The sequence below is a fragment of the Scyliorhinus torazame genome, chromosome 25 (assembly GCF_047496885.1).
Source record: "Scyliorhinus torazame isolate Kashiwa2021f chromosome 25, sScyTor2.1, whole genome shotgun sequence".
Taxonomy (NCBI): domain Eukaryota; kingdom Metazoa; phylum Chordata; class Chondrichthyes; order Carcharhiniformes; family Scyliorhinidae; genus Scyliorhinus; species Scyliorhinus torazame.
The window spans coordinates 44,905,204-44,925,453 of NC_092731.1; the positions used below are offsets into that span (position 1 = coordinate 44,905,204).

The 20,250-nt window shown below is 53.1% G+C and overlaps 2 protein-coding genes across 2 annotated transcripts in view; one reads left to right on the forward strand and one right to left on the reverse strand.

Moving 5' to 3' along the window:
* Window positions 1-20,250, forward strand: part of LOC140402256 (integrin alpha-X-like) — an 815,908-nt gene that overhangs the window by 178,561 nt on the left and 617,097 nt on the right. The gene's annotated exons all lie outside the window — the stretch shown is intronic.
* Window positions 1-20,250, reverse strand: part of LOC140402226 (basic phospholipase A2 2-like) — a 126,988-nt gene that overhangs the window by 102,699 nt on the left and 4,039 nt on the right. The window contains exon 2 of the mRNA XM_072489855.1: window positions 7,331-7,496. Coding sequence (XP_072345956.1) covers window positions 7,331-7,496 — 166 coding nt within the window. The remainder of the gene's footprint in view (window positions 1-7,330; window positions 7,497-20,250) is intronic.

The window sequence follows — 20,250 nt, forward strand, 5'->3', positions numbered from 1 at the left end:
CACGGGGGACGGACACACAGGACGGACACACAGGGGACGGACACACAGGACGGACACACAGGGGACGGACACACAGGGGACGGACACACAGGACGGACACACAGGGGACGGACACACAGGGGACGGACACACAGGGGATGGACACAGAGGGGACGGACACACAGGACGGACACACTGGGGATGGACACACAGGGGACGGACACACAGGGGATGGACACACAGGACGGACACACAGGACGGACACACAGGGGATGGACACACAGGGGATGGACACACAGAGGACGGACACACAGCGGACGGACACACAGCGGACGGACACACAGGATGGGCACACAGGGGACGCACACACAGGGGACGGATACACAGGGGACGGACACACAGGGGACGGACACACAGCGGACGGACACACAGAGGACGGAGACACAGGGAACGGACACACAGGGGACGGACACACAGCGGACGGACACACAGGATGGGCACACAGGGGACGGACACACAGGGGACGGACACACAGGGGACGGATACACAGGGGACGGACACACAGGGGACGGACACACAGCGGACGGACACACAGAGGACGGAGACACAGGGGACGGACACACAGGGAACGGACACACAGGGGACGGACACACAGGGGATGGACACACAGGGGATGGACACACAGGAGACGGACACACAGGGGACGGACACACAGAGGACGGAGACACAGGGGATGGACACACAGGGGATGGACACACAGGAGACGGACACACAGGGGACGGACACACAGGGGATGGACACACAGGGGACGGAGACACAGGGGACGGACACACAGGGAACGGACACACAGCGGACGGACACACAGAGGACGGAGACACAGGGGATGGACACACACAGGACGGTCACACAGGGGACGGAGACACAGGCGATGGACACACAGGGGATAGACACACAGGGGATGGACACTCAGGGGATGGACACACAGGGGACGGACAGACCGGACAGTGACACACAGACGGGGGCGACACGGCGACCATCGGCCAAGGGTTGACGCAGGAGACCCCGGACTTTGGCTGCGATGACGACATTGTCTTTCCGTCACCGCCATCTCCCAGACCCTCCACCATCACAGAGACGGACACACAGGACGGACACACAGGATAGACACACAGGTGACGGACACACAGGGGACGGACACACAGCGGACGGACACACAGCGGACGGACACACAGGATGGGCACACAGGGGACGGACACACAGGGTACGGACACACAGGATAGACACACAGGGGACGGGCACACATGCGACGGACACACGGGACGGACACACAGGGGACGGACACACAGGGGACGGACACACAGGATGGACACACAGGGGATGGACACACAGGGGACGGACACACAGGGGATGGACACACCGGACGGACACACAGGGGAAGGACACACAGGGTATGGACACACAGGACGGTCACACAGGGGACGGACACACAGAGGACGGACACACAGCGGACGGACACACAGGACGGACACACAGGGGACGGGCACACAGGACGGACACACGGGGGACGGACACACAGGACGGACACACAGGGGACGGACACACAGGGGACGGACACACAGGACGGACACACAGGGGATGGACACACAGGGGACGGACACACAGGGGATGGACACACAGGGGACAGACACACAGGATGGACACACTGGGGATGGACACACAGGGGACGGACACACAGGGGATGGACACACAGAGGACGGACACACAGCGGACGGACACACAGGACGGACACACAGGGGACGGACATACAGGACGGACACACAGGGGACGGACACACAGGGGTCGGACACACAGGGGATGGACACACAGGTGACGGACACACAGGGGACGGATACACAGGGGACGGACACACAGGATGGACACACAGGGGCCGGACACACAGAGGACGGACACACAGGGGATGGATACACAGGGGACGGACACATAGGGGACGGACACACAGGGGATGGACACACAGGGGACGGACACACAGGGGATGGACACACAGGGGACAGACACACAGGATGGACACACAGGGGACGGACACACAGGGGACGGACACACAGGTGACGGACACACAGGGGACGGATACACAGGGGACGGACACACAGGATGGACACACAGGGGCCGGACACACAGAGGACGGACACACAGGGGACGGACACACAGGGGATGGACACACAGAGGACGGACACACAGCGGACGGACACACAGGACGGACACACAGGGGACGGACACACAGGACGGACACACAGGGGACGGACACACAGGGGTCGGACACACAGGGGATGGACACACAGAGGACGGACACACAGCGGACGGACACACAGGACGGACACACGGGGGACGGACACACAGGACGGACACACAGGGGACGGACACACAGGACGGACACACAGGGGACGGACACACAGGGGACGGACACACAGGACGGACACACAGGGGACGGACACACAGGGGACGGACACACAGGGGATGGACACAGAGGGGACGGACACACAGGACGGACACACTGGGGATGGACACACAGGGGACGGACACACAGGGGATGGACACACAGGACGGACACACAGGACGGACACACAGGGGATGGACACACAGGGGATGGACACACAGAGGACGGACACACAGCGGACGGACACACAGGACGGACACACAGGATAGACACACAGGTGACGGACACACAGGGGACGGACACACAGCGGACGGACACACAGCGGACGGACACACAGGATGGGCACACAGGGGACGCACACACAGGGGACGGATACACAGGGGACGGACACACAGGGGACGGACACACAGCGGACGGACACACAGAGGACGGAGACACAGGGAACGGACACACAGGGGACGGACACACAGCGGACGGACACACAGGATGGGCACACAGGGGACGGACACACAGGGGACGGACACACAGGGGACGGATACACAGGGGACGGACACACAGGGGACGGACACACAGCGGACGGACACACAGAGGACGGAGACACAGGGGACGGACACACAGGGAACGGACACACAGGGGACGGACACACAGGGGATGGACACACAGGGGATGGACACACAGGAGACGGACACACAGGGGACGGACACACAGAGGACGGAGACACAGGGGATGGACACACAGGGGATGGACACACAGGAGACGGACACACAGGAGACGGACACACGGGGACGGACACACAGGGGATGGACACACAGGGGACGGAGACACAGGGGACGGACACACAGGGAACGGACACACAGCGGACGGACACACAGAGGACGGAGACACAGGGGATGGACACACACAGGACGGACACACAGGGGACGGAGACACAGGGGATGGACACACAGGGGATAGACACACAGGGGATGGACACTCAGGGGATGGACACACAGGGGACGGACAGACCGGACAGTGACACACAGACGGGGGCGACACGGCGACCATCGGCCAAGGGTTGACGCAGGAGACCCCGGACTTTGGCTGCGATGACGACATTGTCTTTCCGTCACCGCCATCTCCCAGACCCTCCACCATCACAGAGACTCTCACCTCGGTTGGGTGATTCAGCGATGAGGCTTCTGAGACACTCACTGGTGCGCACCGCACAGCCGCTCTGGTACAGCTGGTGGAGGTAGGAGCAGCCGAGGGGCCGGACAGTCGGAGGGCAGACCAGCCGCGGCATCCAGCTGCCACCCAGACAGGTCCCGGGTTCCTGGACTTACCAGACCCACCGTGAGACCCGATGCAGTCAGAGACCCAGGGACTAGACAATGGGATGACGGGCGGCTTGCAGCAGCTGCAGGTGGAGGAGGCCACCCGCGTCCAGGAGCAGGGAGTGGTGCCAGTCACGGCTGCCACCCAGGCTGACACCGCACGGGTGGCGTCTGCGGTGGAAGAAATGGGGGCAACGGTGTTGGACGTGGGTCACGGCCTGGGGCTTCATGTGCATGTGTCATCCGTGGCCCAGGACAGGGCTGCCCTCTCACAGGCAGCCATGTGCCAAAGCCAACTGGACATTGCAGCCGCGCTCCGCAGTCTGGCCCAGTCTCAGCAGGCCATCGCTGAGCATCGCCGCATTGCCCAGGTCTGGATGGCGTCGCACAGGCCGAGAGGGAGGTGGCGCAGTCCCAGGCAGGGATGGCCCACTCCCTGAGCTCCATCGCTGCTGAGGTTTGGACCCTGGTCGACAGCACAGCGGGCCTCCAGGACTGGCAGCGCCAGGTGTCGGTGGTGCCTCGGGGCTTGACTCCGCTCGCACCCCCGTCCCCTGGAGAGGCCCGGGGACACCGGGCACACCGAGGGAGGAGGAGGTGCTGGGGCCCGTGCCGGTGACTCCTGCAGGGGAGGTCCCGGAACACCGCGGCACCTCGGACTCCCCTCGTCCCATCCCTGGTGCACCTGGTGGACAGCGGGCAGAACAGGGGGGCTCCATGCCATCCAGGATGCCCGAGGAGCAACCTGGCCCACCCAGGTTGGGCCGAGCCAGGAAACGAGCGCCAACGGGGAGCCAAGTCGCAGGACAGGAGTCTCAGCCGTCCGCCTCCACTCCTGCTGTACCGTCTGGATAGGCACAAAGATGGAGTCATAGGACCCGTAAGGTCAGGAAGTTAAACACCTAGTAAGTTGGCACGGGTGCAGGGCACAGTTTAGTTATAGGGGCTAGGGCACGTGTATGTAACCTTTCTAATTAAACTCACTGTTACACCAATGCAAGCTGCCTCTGGGATATGTCCGATGCCTGCGGGGTTGGGGAGGGGACTGAGTACCACAGTGCTCGAGGCCATGTGAGGGAGTGTCCAGCACACATACCGGGATCTCCCAGGTGGAGGGAAAAACTGTTGTTATGGGTCCGGGTTTACAGAACCCCAAAGTGTTTCATGGAGTTCATCCAACCCACAACTTTGAATAGATTGTGAAGCACACAGCGTACTCTCCAGGTGTGAATCAGCAGAAATGGACAAGTGGTTTTTAAAACAAAACAATGTTAATCCTATGAACTCAAGTTAACCCTTTTAAAACAAACATTAAATATCTTAGCACCCCTTACTTCAAAGATAACCCCAAAAGACTACAACACTAAATAATCCTTCAAACTGTTCCTTTAAACATCCAAAAGACTTCAAACCTTCAAAAATAGGAGCACATTAGGTTACATTCAATATATTTATAGTCTTTGGTTTGCAGAAATCAACAGACCAGCTCTGTGTTTCTTCCTGCAGCTCACAGCAAAACACACAGACACTCCCAGCTGCCTTCTCAAACTGAAACTCAAAAAGCAGAAGTGAGCTCAGCTCCCCCCACCCTCTGACATCACTTCAGTAATATGATCAGCTCCATTTCTTAAAGGTACATTGCTTCAACATCCATTTCTTAAAGGTACTCTCACATGACACCTCCCCCCAAGAAAAAAAAATAAACCATCAACTTCAAGATGGTTTAATTTTTCACCTTTGCACCATCAATGAGGAAATGCACACAGTAAAACCATTTTACCAGTTCAAAAAAAACAACACACGCAAACAGGTATAATAATATAGTCCATTTTCTTTTTTGTTCTTCTTCTTCCAACCAAAATCCTTTTCGATTGACAGTCTCTTTGAACAAGAAAGTCTCTGCATGATCCGTCCATTTCTCTATGCCTCGGCCTTTCTCTTTAAAGTTAGATACTTTAGTTCAATCTGATCACAGAGTCCCTTGCAATTCTCCAATACAGGAGCATTGGTTACCACAGCTTTCAGGCAGTCAAATGAATGTTGAAACTCCTCTGTCCATTGAAATTTGTTTTTTATGTTTCTTCAGCAAGTCCATCAGTGGAGCAATCACGCCACAAATCTCTTGCACAAATGTTCGATCAAATCCACTCATGCCAAGATTTTGAATTATTTGCCATCGTGTCGAGGTTATCGGAAACTCCCCAATAACTTTCGTGTTCACATCCCGTGGAGCCAATCGACCCTGTCCGATTGCATGGCCAAGGAAAGTGACTTGGGCTTTTCCAAATTCACTTTTGGCTAGGTTTATCACCAAACCCGCCTCCTGAAGTCGATCGAATAACTCCATCAGATGTTTTAAATGTTCTGTCCATGTCTGGCTGAAAATTACCAGATCATCGATGTATACCGCACAATTAGGTAATCCTGAAGCGACTTTGTTAGTTAACAGTTGAAATGTGGCTGGGGCGTTTTTCATGCCAAATGGCATAACTTTGAATTGGTATATACCATCTGGAGTCACAAAAGCTGAAATCTCCTTCGCCCTTTCGGATAAAGGTACCTGCCAGTAACCTTTTAGTAAATCCAGTTTGGAAATAAAAACTGATTGTCCCACTTTCTCAATGCAATCCTCCAAACATGGGATAAGAGTCCGTTCTTGTAACTGCATTCACCTTTCTATAGTCCACACACAACCGTCTGGTTTAGGTACCATCACTATGGGTGAGCTCCATTGGCTGCAACCCACTTCAATGATGCCATTTGTACGCATACTCTCAATCTCTTTGTTAAGCTGTGCCAATTTTAAAGGATTAAGTCTATATGGATGTTGTTTGATAGGAACAGCATTTCCCACATCTACATCATGTATAGCCATTTTAGTACTTCCCAATTTATCTCCACAAACATGCCCATGTGATATCAATAACTCTTTCAGGTCAGTTTGTTTTTCCTCTGGAAGGTAACTTAACAATTCATCCCAATTTTTAAGAACATCCTCATTTTCCAAATTAATTTGTGGTATGTCAAATTCAGTCATCTGGATTTGGTTCGTCACTTTGAGTTAGAATCATTAAAACCTCCTTTTTCTCTCCTTCCCTTTCAAAGTACCTTTTAAGCATATTCACATGACACACTCGGTGAGTCTTCCTTCTATCTGGTGTTTTTACCACTGTTATAGCCTGCCTACTTACCATTGGCTGGGGACTAATGACTGTCCCACAATCCTGTGGGAGTATGAGCTTCCCCAATGAGGGGGGGGCGGAGAAACCACTAATAAACTCCTAGTATAAATAAAGCTGGCCAGTTCAGGAACCAGCAGGAAGGAGTATGTAGCAAGGGAAGTTACTGCTACTGTTATGTATATATGTTATTGTAAATAAATGTTATTACTTTGTATCCTTAAAACACGTGGATTCTTCGTGGCCCTTACAAAACTGGCGACGAGGGTTAAAGTGGATAGCTGTCTACACTGCTGAAGCCACCTCCCTGGATTTTTGTTGGATACAGGTTGGAAGTTGTTTTCTATTATACCTTGCTGATTCTCAGCCAGCGCAAACACCCACATCTTCACGGAGAGAGTTTTTACACAAGTATCATCTCATTTTACCTGTCGAGGTCATCAACTGGCTGGTTTCCACTTCCTCCAATCCTGCAGAAACAGCCGTAGTTCCTGTAGCGTTGGGGCGGGAGAGTGGGATTGACGCACTGAACAATGTTTAGGAAGTTTATCATGATTTGCCGATTTGTGAATCCCTGAGCAGGGATCCAAATTGCTACAAGAGGAAAACAAAATGAATCATTGTGTCAGGAAAGCCCTGGTACAGAGTGAGCAGGGAGACAATTTAACAACACGCCGACTTAGAAAGCAGAAGAACGGCAAAAGAATATTCGTGAATTCAGCAGAAATTTCGGGCTGGATTCTCCGATTTTGCGGCTATGTCCGGAGCAGGTGTCTAGTTTTACAATGAAAAAGTCGGCTCCGCCCCCGCACCGATGCTCCGCCTGGTGGGAGGGGCTAGCAGCCACGCCACGTAAAGCCCCCGGCCTCCCCTGCAGCTACGGATGGAGGATTGCCGAGTCCGTGGCCGCGCATTCGCAGGGCGGCGACCTACTGCGGACAACATGGCGTCGGCAACTCGCGGACCCGGCCTGCCAGATAGTGCTCCCTTGTAACCCCCTCCCCATCCCCGGTCCACCCCCCACCAGACCCCCCAGCCCTCGCCGAAACCCCCCCGGCCAGCGGATCAGCTCCCCCCACCCCCCCCGACTCTGGTGGCGCTGGACACCGTCCGCAGCCGCCACGCGAGGTCCCAGAAAACTGTGAGCACTCGCGGCCAACACCATCGGGAAGTCGGCCCATCGGGCGGGGGGGAGCATCGGGGAGGGCCTCAGGTGACGTCCCAATGCCGTGCGGCGCACTCAGCGATTACGCCACTTTTGAGGGGGCGGAACATCTGAAAAACGCCCCCCCCCCCCCCGATTTAGGCGTCAAAACGGATTCCCTGGCAAATCGGCAAATGCGATTTCAGCGTCGCCAATCGGAGAATCCCGCCCTGCGTCTCGGAAACAGGCCATTCGGCCCAACAATTCCATGGACTTGCTTCTCCGTCACCCGCCACTAGTAGGGAAGAATCGAGCACCGGGCTAAAAGCGAGATCAGCGCACGCTGGGTGGGATTCTCCAATTGCTGACGCCGAAATCGCATTCGCCGATTGGCCGGTCAATCCCTTATGACGGCGAAATCGGGGACGCCGCCTGTTTTCAGATGCTCCACCCCCTCCAAATCGACGTTGTGGGTGAGTATGCTGCACACCATTGGGACGGCCTCAGGATGTCCCTCCCCCAACGCTTCGCCCCGATGGGCCGACTTCCCGGCGGCGTGGATCACGTGTGACTGTGTCCAGCGCCGCCACAGTCCGGGGGTGGGAGCCGATCCGCTGGCCGGGGGTGCTTCAGCCCTGTGTCTGTGCTCACTGAGTGTCTCCACTGGAAAGAGGAAGAGCATGTGTGATGTGTCCCTTTATGTGGGTTGGTGTCATTCCCTCCTGTGGTAGTGTCACCTCTGTGTGTATCGTGACTGCCCATTGGTCGTGTCCTATCTTACTGACCTATTGGTTGACTGTCTGTGTGTCATGTCTCTGGAGTTCCCTCTAGTGTCTAGCTAGGTGTAGTGTGTACATTAACCCTTTGTGTACTTACAGTGATGTATATCACCACAGCGGGAGGATGCAAATGGGTCATGAGCATCCAGTAGAACCTGATTAACGGGTTGGAAACCCAATTTTCCAGTCCCCAGTGATGCTCCAGGCCTCTCAGCCGGGATTCAGGCGGGTGTGGATTGGCGAGGGGATTTTCAAGCGTTGCCCTGAAGCTGTGCACCCCGCGGTGGGTCGAGGCGGTAAGTATGTAACGTACGTGCCCCCCAAAGTCCATGGATGGCCCCCAGCCCCTCACACCACAAACCCTCTTGGTGTGACTGACAGCCCCTCACCACATCAAAGGCAGCTAAGTGCTGTGAAACAGAGGAAGTCTGTTCACTTGGCGGCCCACTAGCCGGGTTCCGACAGCATCCCACAGGATTCCCACCGTGCATAAATTTATATAGTGAGGGAGAGGGAATCACTCCTGGGCGTCGGTCCGAGTGCCAGCGCAGACCCGGAGAGATTCTAGTCCAGCGGGAGAACGTGGTCACCCGCATGGAGAATTCAGTCCCATAGCTCTGGATCTGTTCCACACCAGACTCCTCCCATCACTCATCATCGAACACGAGCAGCGTAACTTTCCATTCCTTTCTGCCGTTCTCGCACAAGTCGGGTAGCAGTGGCAGCTCTGAGGGAGGGGGGACAGTGGAGGCAGCAGATGGGGGTGAGAGGGGGAGTCGATGTGGGCGCCGATATGTGATAATCACCGGTTCACTCCGGGAGGGCTGGATGGGCGGTCCCGGAGGTGGCAGCGGGCGGGAATCGAGACATTTGGGCATCTCTTTATTGATGAGGGTTTCCCGAGCCTGGAGGAGCTGGAGGAGGAGTTTGGGCTGACGGGGGGGGGGGGATGGGTTCCGTTAGCTGCAGGTGAGGGATTTTGTGCGGAGGCAGGTTTCGACCTTCCCGTACCTGCCGCCCCAGGGATACAGGACAAGGTGGGGTCGAGAACAGGAGTATGAGCAGGGAAGGTCTCAGAGATTGATAAGGAGCTGACGGATTGGGAGGGAGCCCCGATAGGGGAGGTGAAGAGAAAGTGGGAAGAAGAGCTGGGTGGGGAGGTGGAGGCCGGGTTATGGTAGGAGGAGGCTGGGTTATGGGAGGAGTCCCTGAGGAGAGTTAATGCGTCCTCGCCCTGCGCCAGGCTCAGCCTGATACAGTTTAAGGTGGTCCACAGGGCACACATGACTGTGGCCCGGATGAGCAGGTTCCTTGAGGAGGTGGGGGATCGGTGTGGGTGCTGTGCGGGGGGGTCCTGCTAACCATGTCCATATGTTTCGGGTTTGTGCAAGACCGCGGGCTTTCTGGCAGGGGCTTGCTGATGTCATGTCAGAGGCATTACAAATGAGGGTGGTGCCGAGTCCAGAGGTGGAGATGTTTGGTGTGTTGGAAGGTCTGGGAGCCCAGGGGGCGAGAGAGGCCGACGTCCTGGCCTTTGCCTCCCTGGTTGCCCAGAGACAGATCCTACTCATTGTGGAGGCATTTTGAAGGCAAATGCAATGTTAGCTTTCATGTCAAGAGGGCTAGAATACAAGACCAGGGAGTAACTTCGGAGGCTGTATAAGGATCTGGTCAGACCCCATTTGAAGTATTGTGAGCAGATTTGGGCCCCATATCTAAGGAAGGATGTGATGATCTTTCAGGAATCACTGGAGGCAGGAAAGGTCCCAGAGGACTGGAAAGTGGCTAATGTAACACCGCTGTTCAAGAAGGGAGGGAGGCAGAAGACGGGAAATTATAGGCCGGTTCGCCTGACTTCGGTCATTGGCAGGATTTTAGAGTCTGTTATTAAAGATGAGATCGCGAAGTTCTTGGAAGTGCACGGTAAAATAGGACTGAGTCAGCACGGCTTCGTCAAAGGGAGGTCATGTCTGACAAATCTGTTAGAGTTCTTTGAGGAGTTAACAAGGAAGTTCGACAAAGGAGAACCAGTGGACGTGATTTATTTAGATTTCCAGAAGGCCTTTGACAAGGTGCCGCATAGGAGACTGTTAAATAATTTAAGAGCCCATGGTGTTAAGGGTAAGATCCTGGCCTGGATCGAGGATTGGCTGACTGACAGAAGGCAGAGAGTGGGGATAAAGGGGTATTTTTCAGGATGGCAGCCGGTGACTAGTGGCGTGCCTCAGGGGTCTGTGCCGGGATCACAACTTTTCACAATGTACATTAGTTATCTGGAAGAAAGTACTGTTGCTCACTTTTGGTTGGTTCAATTGGCTCTGTTTTATAACCTTTGCTCTCGAGTCGCCAGGTATCTCTTATGATACCGCCACGAGGTTCAAGTTCAAGTAATAATCAATGACTCAATACACCAAGTAGTAAGATTCAAATCAAAGCACATTTACTATACACAGTAATCGCTCCTCATGCACAAATTCTACGTCTAAGCTACTTCTATAACTAACAGGCCTATACTTAGCTTCGGACTGGCCCGCCAGGTCAGGGGTTCTGAGTCTGCGGGATTCAAAGGAGGTGTTGACTGATAGCTGGGAGCGCCTATCTCGTAGCGAGCGTTGACCTGAGACTTACTGGATATCTTGGTTACGGTTGCACCGGTTACTGTCAAGGGTTGGTTCACGTTGCTGAGTGCCCCGGTGGAGAAGAAGAGAGCGAGTTGATCTTGGGGGCTTAACTTTATAGTCCCCAGGGGCTTCCCGCCTTTCAGGGCGGACCCCGTACCTTGTCCCAAGTGATTGGACTTTGTCCCAATCGCTTGGTTCGATTTTCTCCAATACTGGAGCGGTTTCCTGATCGATGGGCGGTCTTGGGGTGCTCGTTCACCACCTTTGTGTTGGCTCCTGCTGGCGCCGGGGAGTCTGGCTTTGCTTTGTGTGTCCAAAATGTTACTTATTGTTCCCGGGGATTGCTCATCAGTATGTAGATGGCTGCTACATTGTTATGCTGATGGTCGCTGGTATCGATGTTGTCTGGCCTTTTGCAGAGTTAAATACACAGCAAACCTGCACCTGCTGGTTTCTGTCTATGTTGGCTGACTTTCCCATCAGCCTTTGCCATTCACCATTTTAAATCGGGAGTTGGCCAATTTAGGTGGCTGCACACCCTCCTTGTGATCCTAACGCGAAGCGTGAAGGATCACATAACTATGTTGCTTTCATTCCCTGACCCAGTGAGCCCTTCTTTCATGGCCTCCACACTGACCGTAACTATGCAAAAAATGTTTAACTGACAATTCCAAGGGGCGCTATGTCAAACAGGGACATGCATTACAAAACAAGGAAGTGGGAACCTCTAACTATCCTTCATAGGCTACACTCACTTAAACATTGCATCACTCTAACTTCCTCAATCATACAAACAAAATCATAGCAGTTTACACACATGTTTCCTGGCTTGGCAGTCAAGCTCAGGATAGTACAATTGCTCATGAACATTTCTTTATTCACAACAAAAAAACGCGAACGAATGCTCTTTATTATAGATCGCGGGGGTCGGGGGTCTGGTCGAATCCGAAAATAGGGGATCTGATCCTATATACCGGGGTGCGAGCACGGTAGGCTCTCCTTCTCCATTTTCTTAGACGCATAGTCTGCACGATGCAGCAGAGTATCGCCAATACCAATAGGGATTCTATTACGTAGGACAGGGAGTACCAGGTTATAAACCTGGTACACCAAGATGGTGTGGTTTCACTGGTGACTGGGCTCTGGGTACCGTGGGGAAGTGAATCATTAACGGCGGGGGGGCTTGAGGTCATGGGGTTCACGTTTGCGCGCAACCAAATGTTCATCACGGTAATTAGCAATACCGAGGTTGTCCTCATGGCCCTTCTTCTTTGTTTTCTCTTCTCTTCCTCTGGTCCTGGTGCTTCTGGAGTTCTGTGCAAACAAGCATAGTGTCTGTAACTATCTTGGTTTAATATCTCGTATGATAGCCTGTCTGTCCCTTAGTGCCAATTCTCCCTTTATAATTGGTCACCATGTGTGACTCCCTCAAATCTTTTTTAAACCGAGTTTCGGGACAAGACACACTTACAAATAATGAACCAGTGCGAGCCGTCTCGCAGACTGTGTGATTTACCATCCACATGTTCGAGGATGTAAATATCATGGGGATTGGCAACCTAAGGGTCACCTGAAATAAAAACAAAACTTTTTGAACCCCAAAGAAATTGCTGAAATGAGGTGCGTATGGGCCGCGATGGGTAAGAGTTGGATGGAATCCCCGGGTAGGACGGCTACCAATGCCGTGTCTCCCCTACCCGAGCGTAGTTGACCAGAGGGGGGGGTTCCCAGGCAGGGCGGGTCCCAAGCCGTTTCTCCACTGCCTGAGCAACCGACAAGAACGGGCAAGAAATGTAGTCATCGTGGGGGGCTGCCGTAGTCGTTCTTCCCTCGAACCAGAAGTGCAGTTATGAACGGGCGTGTGGTATCTGTCGAAAGACGAGTTCCTCTGAACTGGCGTCTTGGACATTGACAAGTCTCAGCTGAAAAACTAGTTCCTCTGAATTAGCATCCGGACAACTAGTTTCTCTGACTGCCAGTGGGCGTCAGAAGGGTGGTGGCGTGGGGCCGGGGAAAGAGTTGCCGGTCAAACATACAGCATTTAACAAACTAATACAAACAACATTAAACATGCTGCAGGTTCCATCAGAAAGGACACCGTTTCTCCCAAGCGGTTCCTTTAAAACATCATCTGGACACCTCAGTTATCGGTTGCGAACAGGGTCACAAAGGGGTTCTCACTTGGGGAGTCAGACTCAAGGTCGTCATCTTCTCCCCGATGCCAAACTCCCGAATGTATCAGGGCTGATAGGGCTGCTTGGTATGATTTTGGATCGCTCTCGTCATTCCGGACGAGTCTGCACAAATGATCTCTGTGCCAATAGGTGGTGTCCAGTTCTGTGGGGACGGAATTGGGGTCGCCCGGTGGTCGGTGGTGGGGTTTGTGTAGGAAAGTGATCGTGAAGGGATCACTCGAATCCTGGTCAAAATCGCTGGGTGTGGGTCCTGTTGCATGGGGATAGTAGGGAGGCGTGCTGTGGCTATCGGCCGAGTCACAGTCGCTGTCGCTGCTGCTGCAGTCTGTGGGTGTTTCGGGGCGGAGTGTATATTTTGGGGCTGGAGTCGAGGTTGAGTCCGTGGCTGGGCTGGACGTGTTGGGGGAGGGTAGGGTTACGTTGGCTGTGGGCGGGGTGTGGTCTGCTGCGTCGAGCATGACGTGATGTGCGTGGTTAGGCTGTGTTCCATATGCCTTCAGCTGGTTTATATGGAACCACGCAGTCTTTCCATTGGGAAATCTTGTCGACGGAAGGGCTTACTTTGTCCGCAATGGAGTACTGACCCGAATATTTAGGTGACAGGAATGTGCTGGGGTTGGATACGGAGAGCATGACTTGCTGTCCTACACTGAACTCAGTCGCATGCACTGTCTTGTCGAAACAGGCCTTGCTCAGTTTCTTTCTTGTGCCTAATCTTACTGCGGCTGCTAGCTGAGCCGTTTTCACATTTTATACTAATTGTTTTACTGCGTTCTCGTGTGTGAGGGCCGTCACTTCGGGGCTGGTCAAGTCTAAACCTAATAAAAATTCTGAGCCTTTCATGGGGCGTCCGGTCATGAGGGTGTGTTGGGTGTAACCTGTGGAAGTTCAGACTGTATTTCGCAAAAAAATCAGCGCAAAAGTGAGGACTGAGTCCCAAGTGGTGTTGTTCTGCTGGACCATTTTTCTGAGGGTGGATTTTAGGGTCCGATTCATGCACTCCACGATACCACTCGACTGTGGGTGGTATGCTATGTGGAATTTTTGGGTGATGCCAAATATCGTGAGGACGTTCTGCATGACCCGTCCCGTAAAGTGAGAACCTTGGTCGGATTCAATGCTGCGGGGGAGTCCCCATCTCGTAAAGATGTGGTGGGTAAAAAACTTGGCTGTGGCCTTTGTCGTGTTAGTCCTAGATGGGAATGCTTCCACCCATTTTGTAAACGTATCTAACACCACGAGTACATATTTAAAACCATTCCTGCAAGGGGGCAATGGTCCTATAAAATCAATCTGGAGGTCAGTCCAGGGGCCCTTAACGGGTCGGGTGTGACTAAGCTGAGCCTTTTTGGCGTATCTGTCCGGATTGTTCTGGGCACAGATAAGACAATTCTCGATGTAGTGATTTACATCGCCCTTTAAATTCGGCCACCAACAAAGCTGCTTGAGGTGGGCTGTAGTGGGATCGATTCCCTGATGTCCATGACCGTCATGGAATAAACAAATCAGTTGATTCCTGTCCTGTTCAGGAACCACATAAAGGGTGTCTTTTAACACCACACCGTCATGTGTGGTCAGAGCATTTTTAAATCTCTCGTAGGGTGCTGGATAGTTTCCCTTTAAAATCTCCCTGAGATTGCTGTCCTGCTTCTGGGCCTCCATAGATCCTCGATCTTTGTCTGCGAGACCTGAACTGCATTCACTGGTGCGCTCTCGGTGGGTGTTCAAAAATATCCATGCCTGGAACCTGCTTTAGCCAGTGCGTCAGCTTTTACATTTCCAGAGGGGCGGGAACGATGGTGACTTCGAACTTTGACTATCCCAAAAGTCCTGTTCTGGGCTCTCTCTAAGATGTGACAGAGCAATGGGGCTGAGGGGAGGGGTTTCCCATCCGCGGAAACAAATCCTCTCGCTTTCCACAGGGGTAGGAATTCCGTAAGGCTGTTACAGACATAGAGGCTGTCTGAGTATAAGTCTGCTGGGCTGGGGAAGGCATCTGAGTGTTCCACTATATATGCGATGGCCGCAAGCTCTGTTGCCTGCGCGCCTAAGTGTCCTGGAAGTTTTATTGCTATTTCTTCTAGGGCACGTCCCTGCGCGTCCTCGACATAAATACCGCAACCTGTTATGCGCTTCCCATCCAATACTGTGGAAGATCCATCCACATAGATCCTTATGGGCTCACACGTGTCTGTGTGCCGGGGGCTCTGGGTTGAACTACCTATCTTTCTGGGGGATGTTTTAGCAATAAAGGGGCCTGTGTTGTGGTGTGGAGAGATAATGTCACATTCATGTGGGGTGCCGGGGTACTGTAGGTTGTCGGCTAGAAAGGTGTGGGTCTTTGTCCTTTTAACAGTGATGTCCCGTCCCTGCAAGAGAAGGGTCCATCTGGCTGCTCTTATTTGACTGACGGTACCGTCCTTGAGTCGTCCGTCCAGTAAAAGTTGGGTGGGGGTATGTTCCGTCAGGATTGTGGTGGGGTTTAGTCCGGTTATGTACAAAAAATACTGCACTGCCCAAAATACTGCGAGCAGGTGCCTCTCACAAGCTGCTCCACAGCATCTCAAATTCTCGAGGCGTAAGCTACGGGCCTTAACTGCTCGTGCCCTTCCTGCAGGAGCACGGCTGAAAGGGTGCGGTCTGTGGTCGCTACCTCTATTGCATAAGGGGAAAGCGGGTCTGGAACTTGTAGTGCGGGGGCTGCTATGAGTGCTCTTTTCAAAGAGTCCACAGCATCCGTCTGCTGCGGACGCCATTCCCAGGGGGCTCCTTTCTTTAGGAGGTCTGAGAGGGGCGCTGCCTTGCTGGCGAAACCGTCGATGTGGTTTCGGCAGTAGCCAACCAGTCCTAAAAACGACCGGAGGGCTGAAACGTTCTGGGGAAGGGGCAATTTAGCAATCGAGTCAATCCTTTTATTCTCGATCTCGCGTTTGCCGTGTGTGATAATTGTACCCAAATATATCACCTTGTCTTCCAAAATCTGGGCCTTTTTGGGGTTAACTTTACATTCAATTGAATGTAAGAGTTCCAGGAGTTCGGACAGAAGCTCGATGTGCTCTTCCTTGGTGTCTGTCTGCAGTAGTAGGTCATCTACGTACTGGACCAGACATTCGGGGCGAGAAAATTTGGCTAAACCAGTTGCCAGCTGTCGGTGGAAAATGGAGGGGGAGTTGTGGAATCCTTGTGGAAGGCATGTCCACGTGTACTGTTGGTTTTTAAAGGTGAAGGCAAATTTGTACTGGCACGCCTTTGCCAATGTAATGGACCAGAATCCATTACTGATATCCAAAACCGCAAAGAATCGGGAATTGAGTCCCTGCTTGAGCATGGTCTCGGGACTTGTGGCTACCGTGGGGGCTGCTGCGGGGGTGATTTTGTTGAGTTCCCGGTAATCGATGGTCAGTCGCCATGATCCATCGGGCTTTCTCACTGGCCAAATCGGGGCATTATTAGTGGAGGCGACTGATCTGAGTACGCCCTGCTGTAATAAGCTGTCGATAACTTTTGCGATTTCTCCCTCTGCCTCTTGGGGAAATCCATATTGTTTTGGGGGTCTAGGGTCAGGTCCTGTTATTTGTACGGAGCCAGTCATCCGTCCACAGTCGTGCTTGTGGGTCGCGAATGCTGCCCTGTTCTTTTGCAGAACTGCCCGAACCTGCTTGTCCGTACTAAGCGTGGTGGGGTTAAACCAAAATTCGCCGACTGCGCTGATTTTGTTGGCGTGTTCTCCGATGTTGAGCGTTGCGGGGGCCCGTGCGGACTTTACCATTTTCCAGACACACTGGTTGACTGGATCGAATGAAAGATTGTGGGAATTCATGAAGTCTATTCCTAGAATGTGTTCTGCTGTGTGGGGCAGGTCAACTAAAACTATGGGGTGCTTGGTGGTGATGGTACCGATTTGAATGGGTACAGGGGCTGTGATGTGTCCCTGCTGTGAGTGGCCTGTAAAGCCGCTGAGGGTGATAGTGGCTGTAGTGGGCCACGTGTCTTTTTGGAACCTGGTGGAGGAATTGATTGTGGTGCGGGACCCTCCTGTGTTCCAGAGAAACTCGATGGGCTGTCCCCGAATTCTCGCTGCTACTACCGGTCATCCAGACCTATCCCAAAGGGTGTCGCAGACCCAACTGGGGGAGCCTGAACACCGTCAGTCCGTTCCCTTCAGGTCCGTCTGATCTGACCGGGTGCCCACACTATGTATGGGCTCTGTCTTATTCTTATTCAGGGTGCCTGCCTGCTGGCCTCTCTGTGGCTTTCGTGGGGCATTGCATTCTCGTGCAAAGTGTCCTAATTGTCCACAGTTGTAACACTCCTGTGACTTGGGTGGGGGGTTTGTTCTTTCCTTCATTCACCCATGCGGGGTTCTGGTGTGTTGTAACTGCCTGTATATCTGCGTCGGCCTGCTTTTCTTCGGGAATTTTAACTGCGGGTTTGCTTTGTACAGATTGCTCCCAGGTGCGGGACAATCTTTTTACGACCCATTTCTCGTTAAGAGCCTCCTCTGAGGTATCATAATTTGCGCAAGCTTTCTGTCCTGTTTCTGTGGCATGGGAGATAAGGGTGCGGGTCCATTTGGCCATGTTGTCTGGGGACAAATGGGCGCGGTCTACGTCTCCAAAGACTGCTGCAAAATGGGTCCACAGGCGTCCAGCAAACGCTGTGGGGTGCTCGGTTTTCTTTTGCCTGCATTTGTTGAGGCCATCTACGGGGTCACCCCTGTTATACCCGATCGCGTCCCGGATCACGGTATGCATTTCTGCAAGGGTGCCTCCTCCTACATTCTGTGGGTCGGGGAGGGCTGCTGCGACTGAAGGGTCTAAACTTAAAACCATGAGCTTCACATGCTCACGCTCATCCAGGCCGTACATGGTAGCCTGCTGCTTTACTCTAGCAAAGAAATGGTGGGGGTCCGAGGTGGGGAGGAACGGTGTGATCTTATCGCACACGTCGCGTAATTGGGTCACTGTTAAGGAGGTGGAGTATAGAAATTCCGCGTTGTCCGATACGGCTGTGCGGTGGGTGGTTACTGGGTTCATTGGAGCCTGAACTATCTGCGATGTGGGGGGTTGGGGCGCTCTTCTGCTTACCCTGCGCACATGTTCCCTGAATATATCTCTGCGCTGTCTCATTTAATTCTTCCCAATCAAGGCCGTCTTCCTCATCTAATTTTGCTCCAAAGGTTTCTTGGAATCCTTTCTGGACTGAAAGCAGCGATTGCAGCTCTGCAATCTGCTTCCGGTACTTTGCGTGGTCTAGTGAGCTTTGTCTTTGCTCTGTGATGGCAGTATGGAGTGCTCTTAACGCTGCCTTTAGGTCGCTGCACTGTCTCTGCAATGCTTCTACCTGCTTTTCTGTTTTTTCACGAACCAGGACTGCACGTTACGTGTCCTGATAGGCCTTTTCATATTGGGGCTGGAAGCTGCTTAAGTGCACCAGACAAGATTGGTGTGCCCTTTTGGCATCCTCCACCTCTCCGTCTTTTGCTGCCAACTTCCTTCTCAATTCTAAGTTCTCTCTTTCTATCTCGCTTACATCGACCTTACTCATTTGATGTATGCCCTCTGCTTCTTTCCGGAGCGTCCTAACAACCTCCTCTGTGCCTCGCAATTGTGCCAAGCAGGACACGATTGCCATCGGCTTGCGAGCTTTCCCGAAGCTCTTTTTGTGGATCTCGCTCAGGTTCTCCCACCAAGTATGTCCTATACTCTCGGGGCCTGATTCTTCGTTGTCACAGAATTAATTCCAAAGGGACCATCCTTTCCCTTTGAGATATTTCCTGATCTCTTCCTCCCAAATGGGACATTGTCTCACTGTACTGCTGTTGGTCGCTGCGACCGCAAATTCCTCAGTGTTCATGAGGCGTTGCATTGCCTGCATTGTCATCTTTCCTATCTGAATGCTCCTCTTCAAATTTGGAACAGGGGGTATTAAGGCGGTGCTGTAAATACGGGTACGGCTTTCGCTACTTTCTGAAGTACAAACTCCCGACAGTTTTGTCACAACAAAAAATCTATCAGTTTTACCTTATAGCCCTGTTAGTTACGCAGCCATACACACACTTCCGAATTATGAGTATTGATCAGAACTGCTTGAATGCTTGTGGTTTTCTGTTCCCAATTGGATCTCTAATTCAAATTCTGGGTTCTGCCGGAGTGGTTATGCCACTTCTAGATCGGGCCCCGGCGGAGTCGCCAAATATGTTGCTCACTTTTGGTTGGTTCAATTGGCTCTGTTTTATAATCTTTGCTCTCGAGTCGCCAGGTATCTCTTATGATACCGCCACGAGGTTCAAGTTCAAGTAATGATCAATGGCTCAATACACCAAGTAGTAAGATTCAAATTAAAGCACATTTATTGTACACAGTAATCGCTACTCATGCATAACTCTACTTCTACAACTAACAGGCCTATACTTAACCTCGGACTGGCCCACCAGGTCAGGGGTTCTGAGCCTGCGGGATTCAAGGTGGTATGGACTGGTAGCTAGGAGCCCCTATCTCGTAGCGAGCGTTGACCTAAGACTTACTGGATATCTTGGTTACGGTTGCACCGGTCACTGTCAAGGGTTGGTTCACGTTGCTGAGTGCCCCGGTGGAGAAGAAGAGAGCG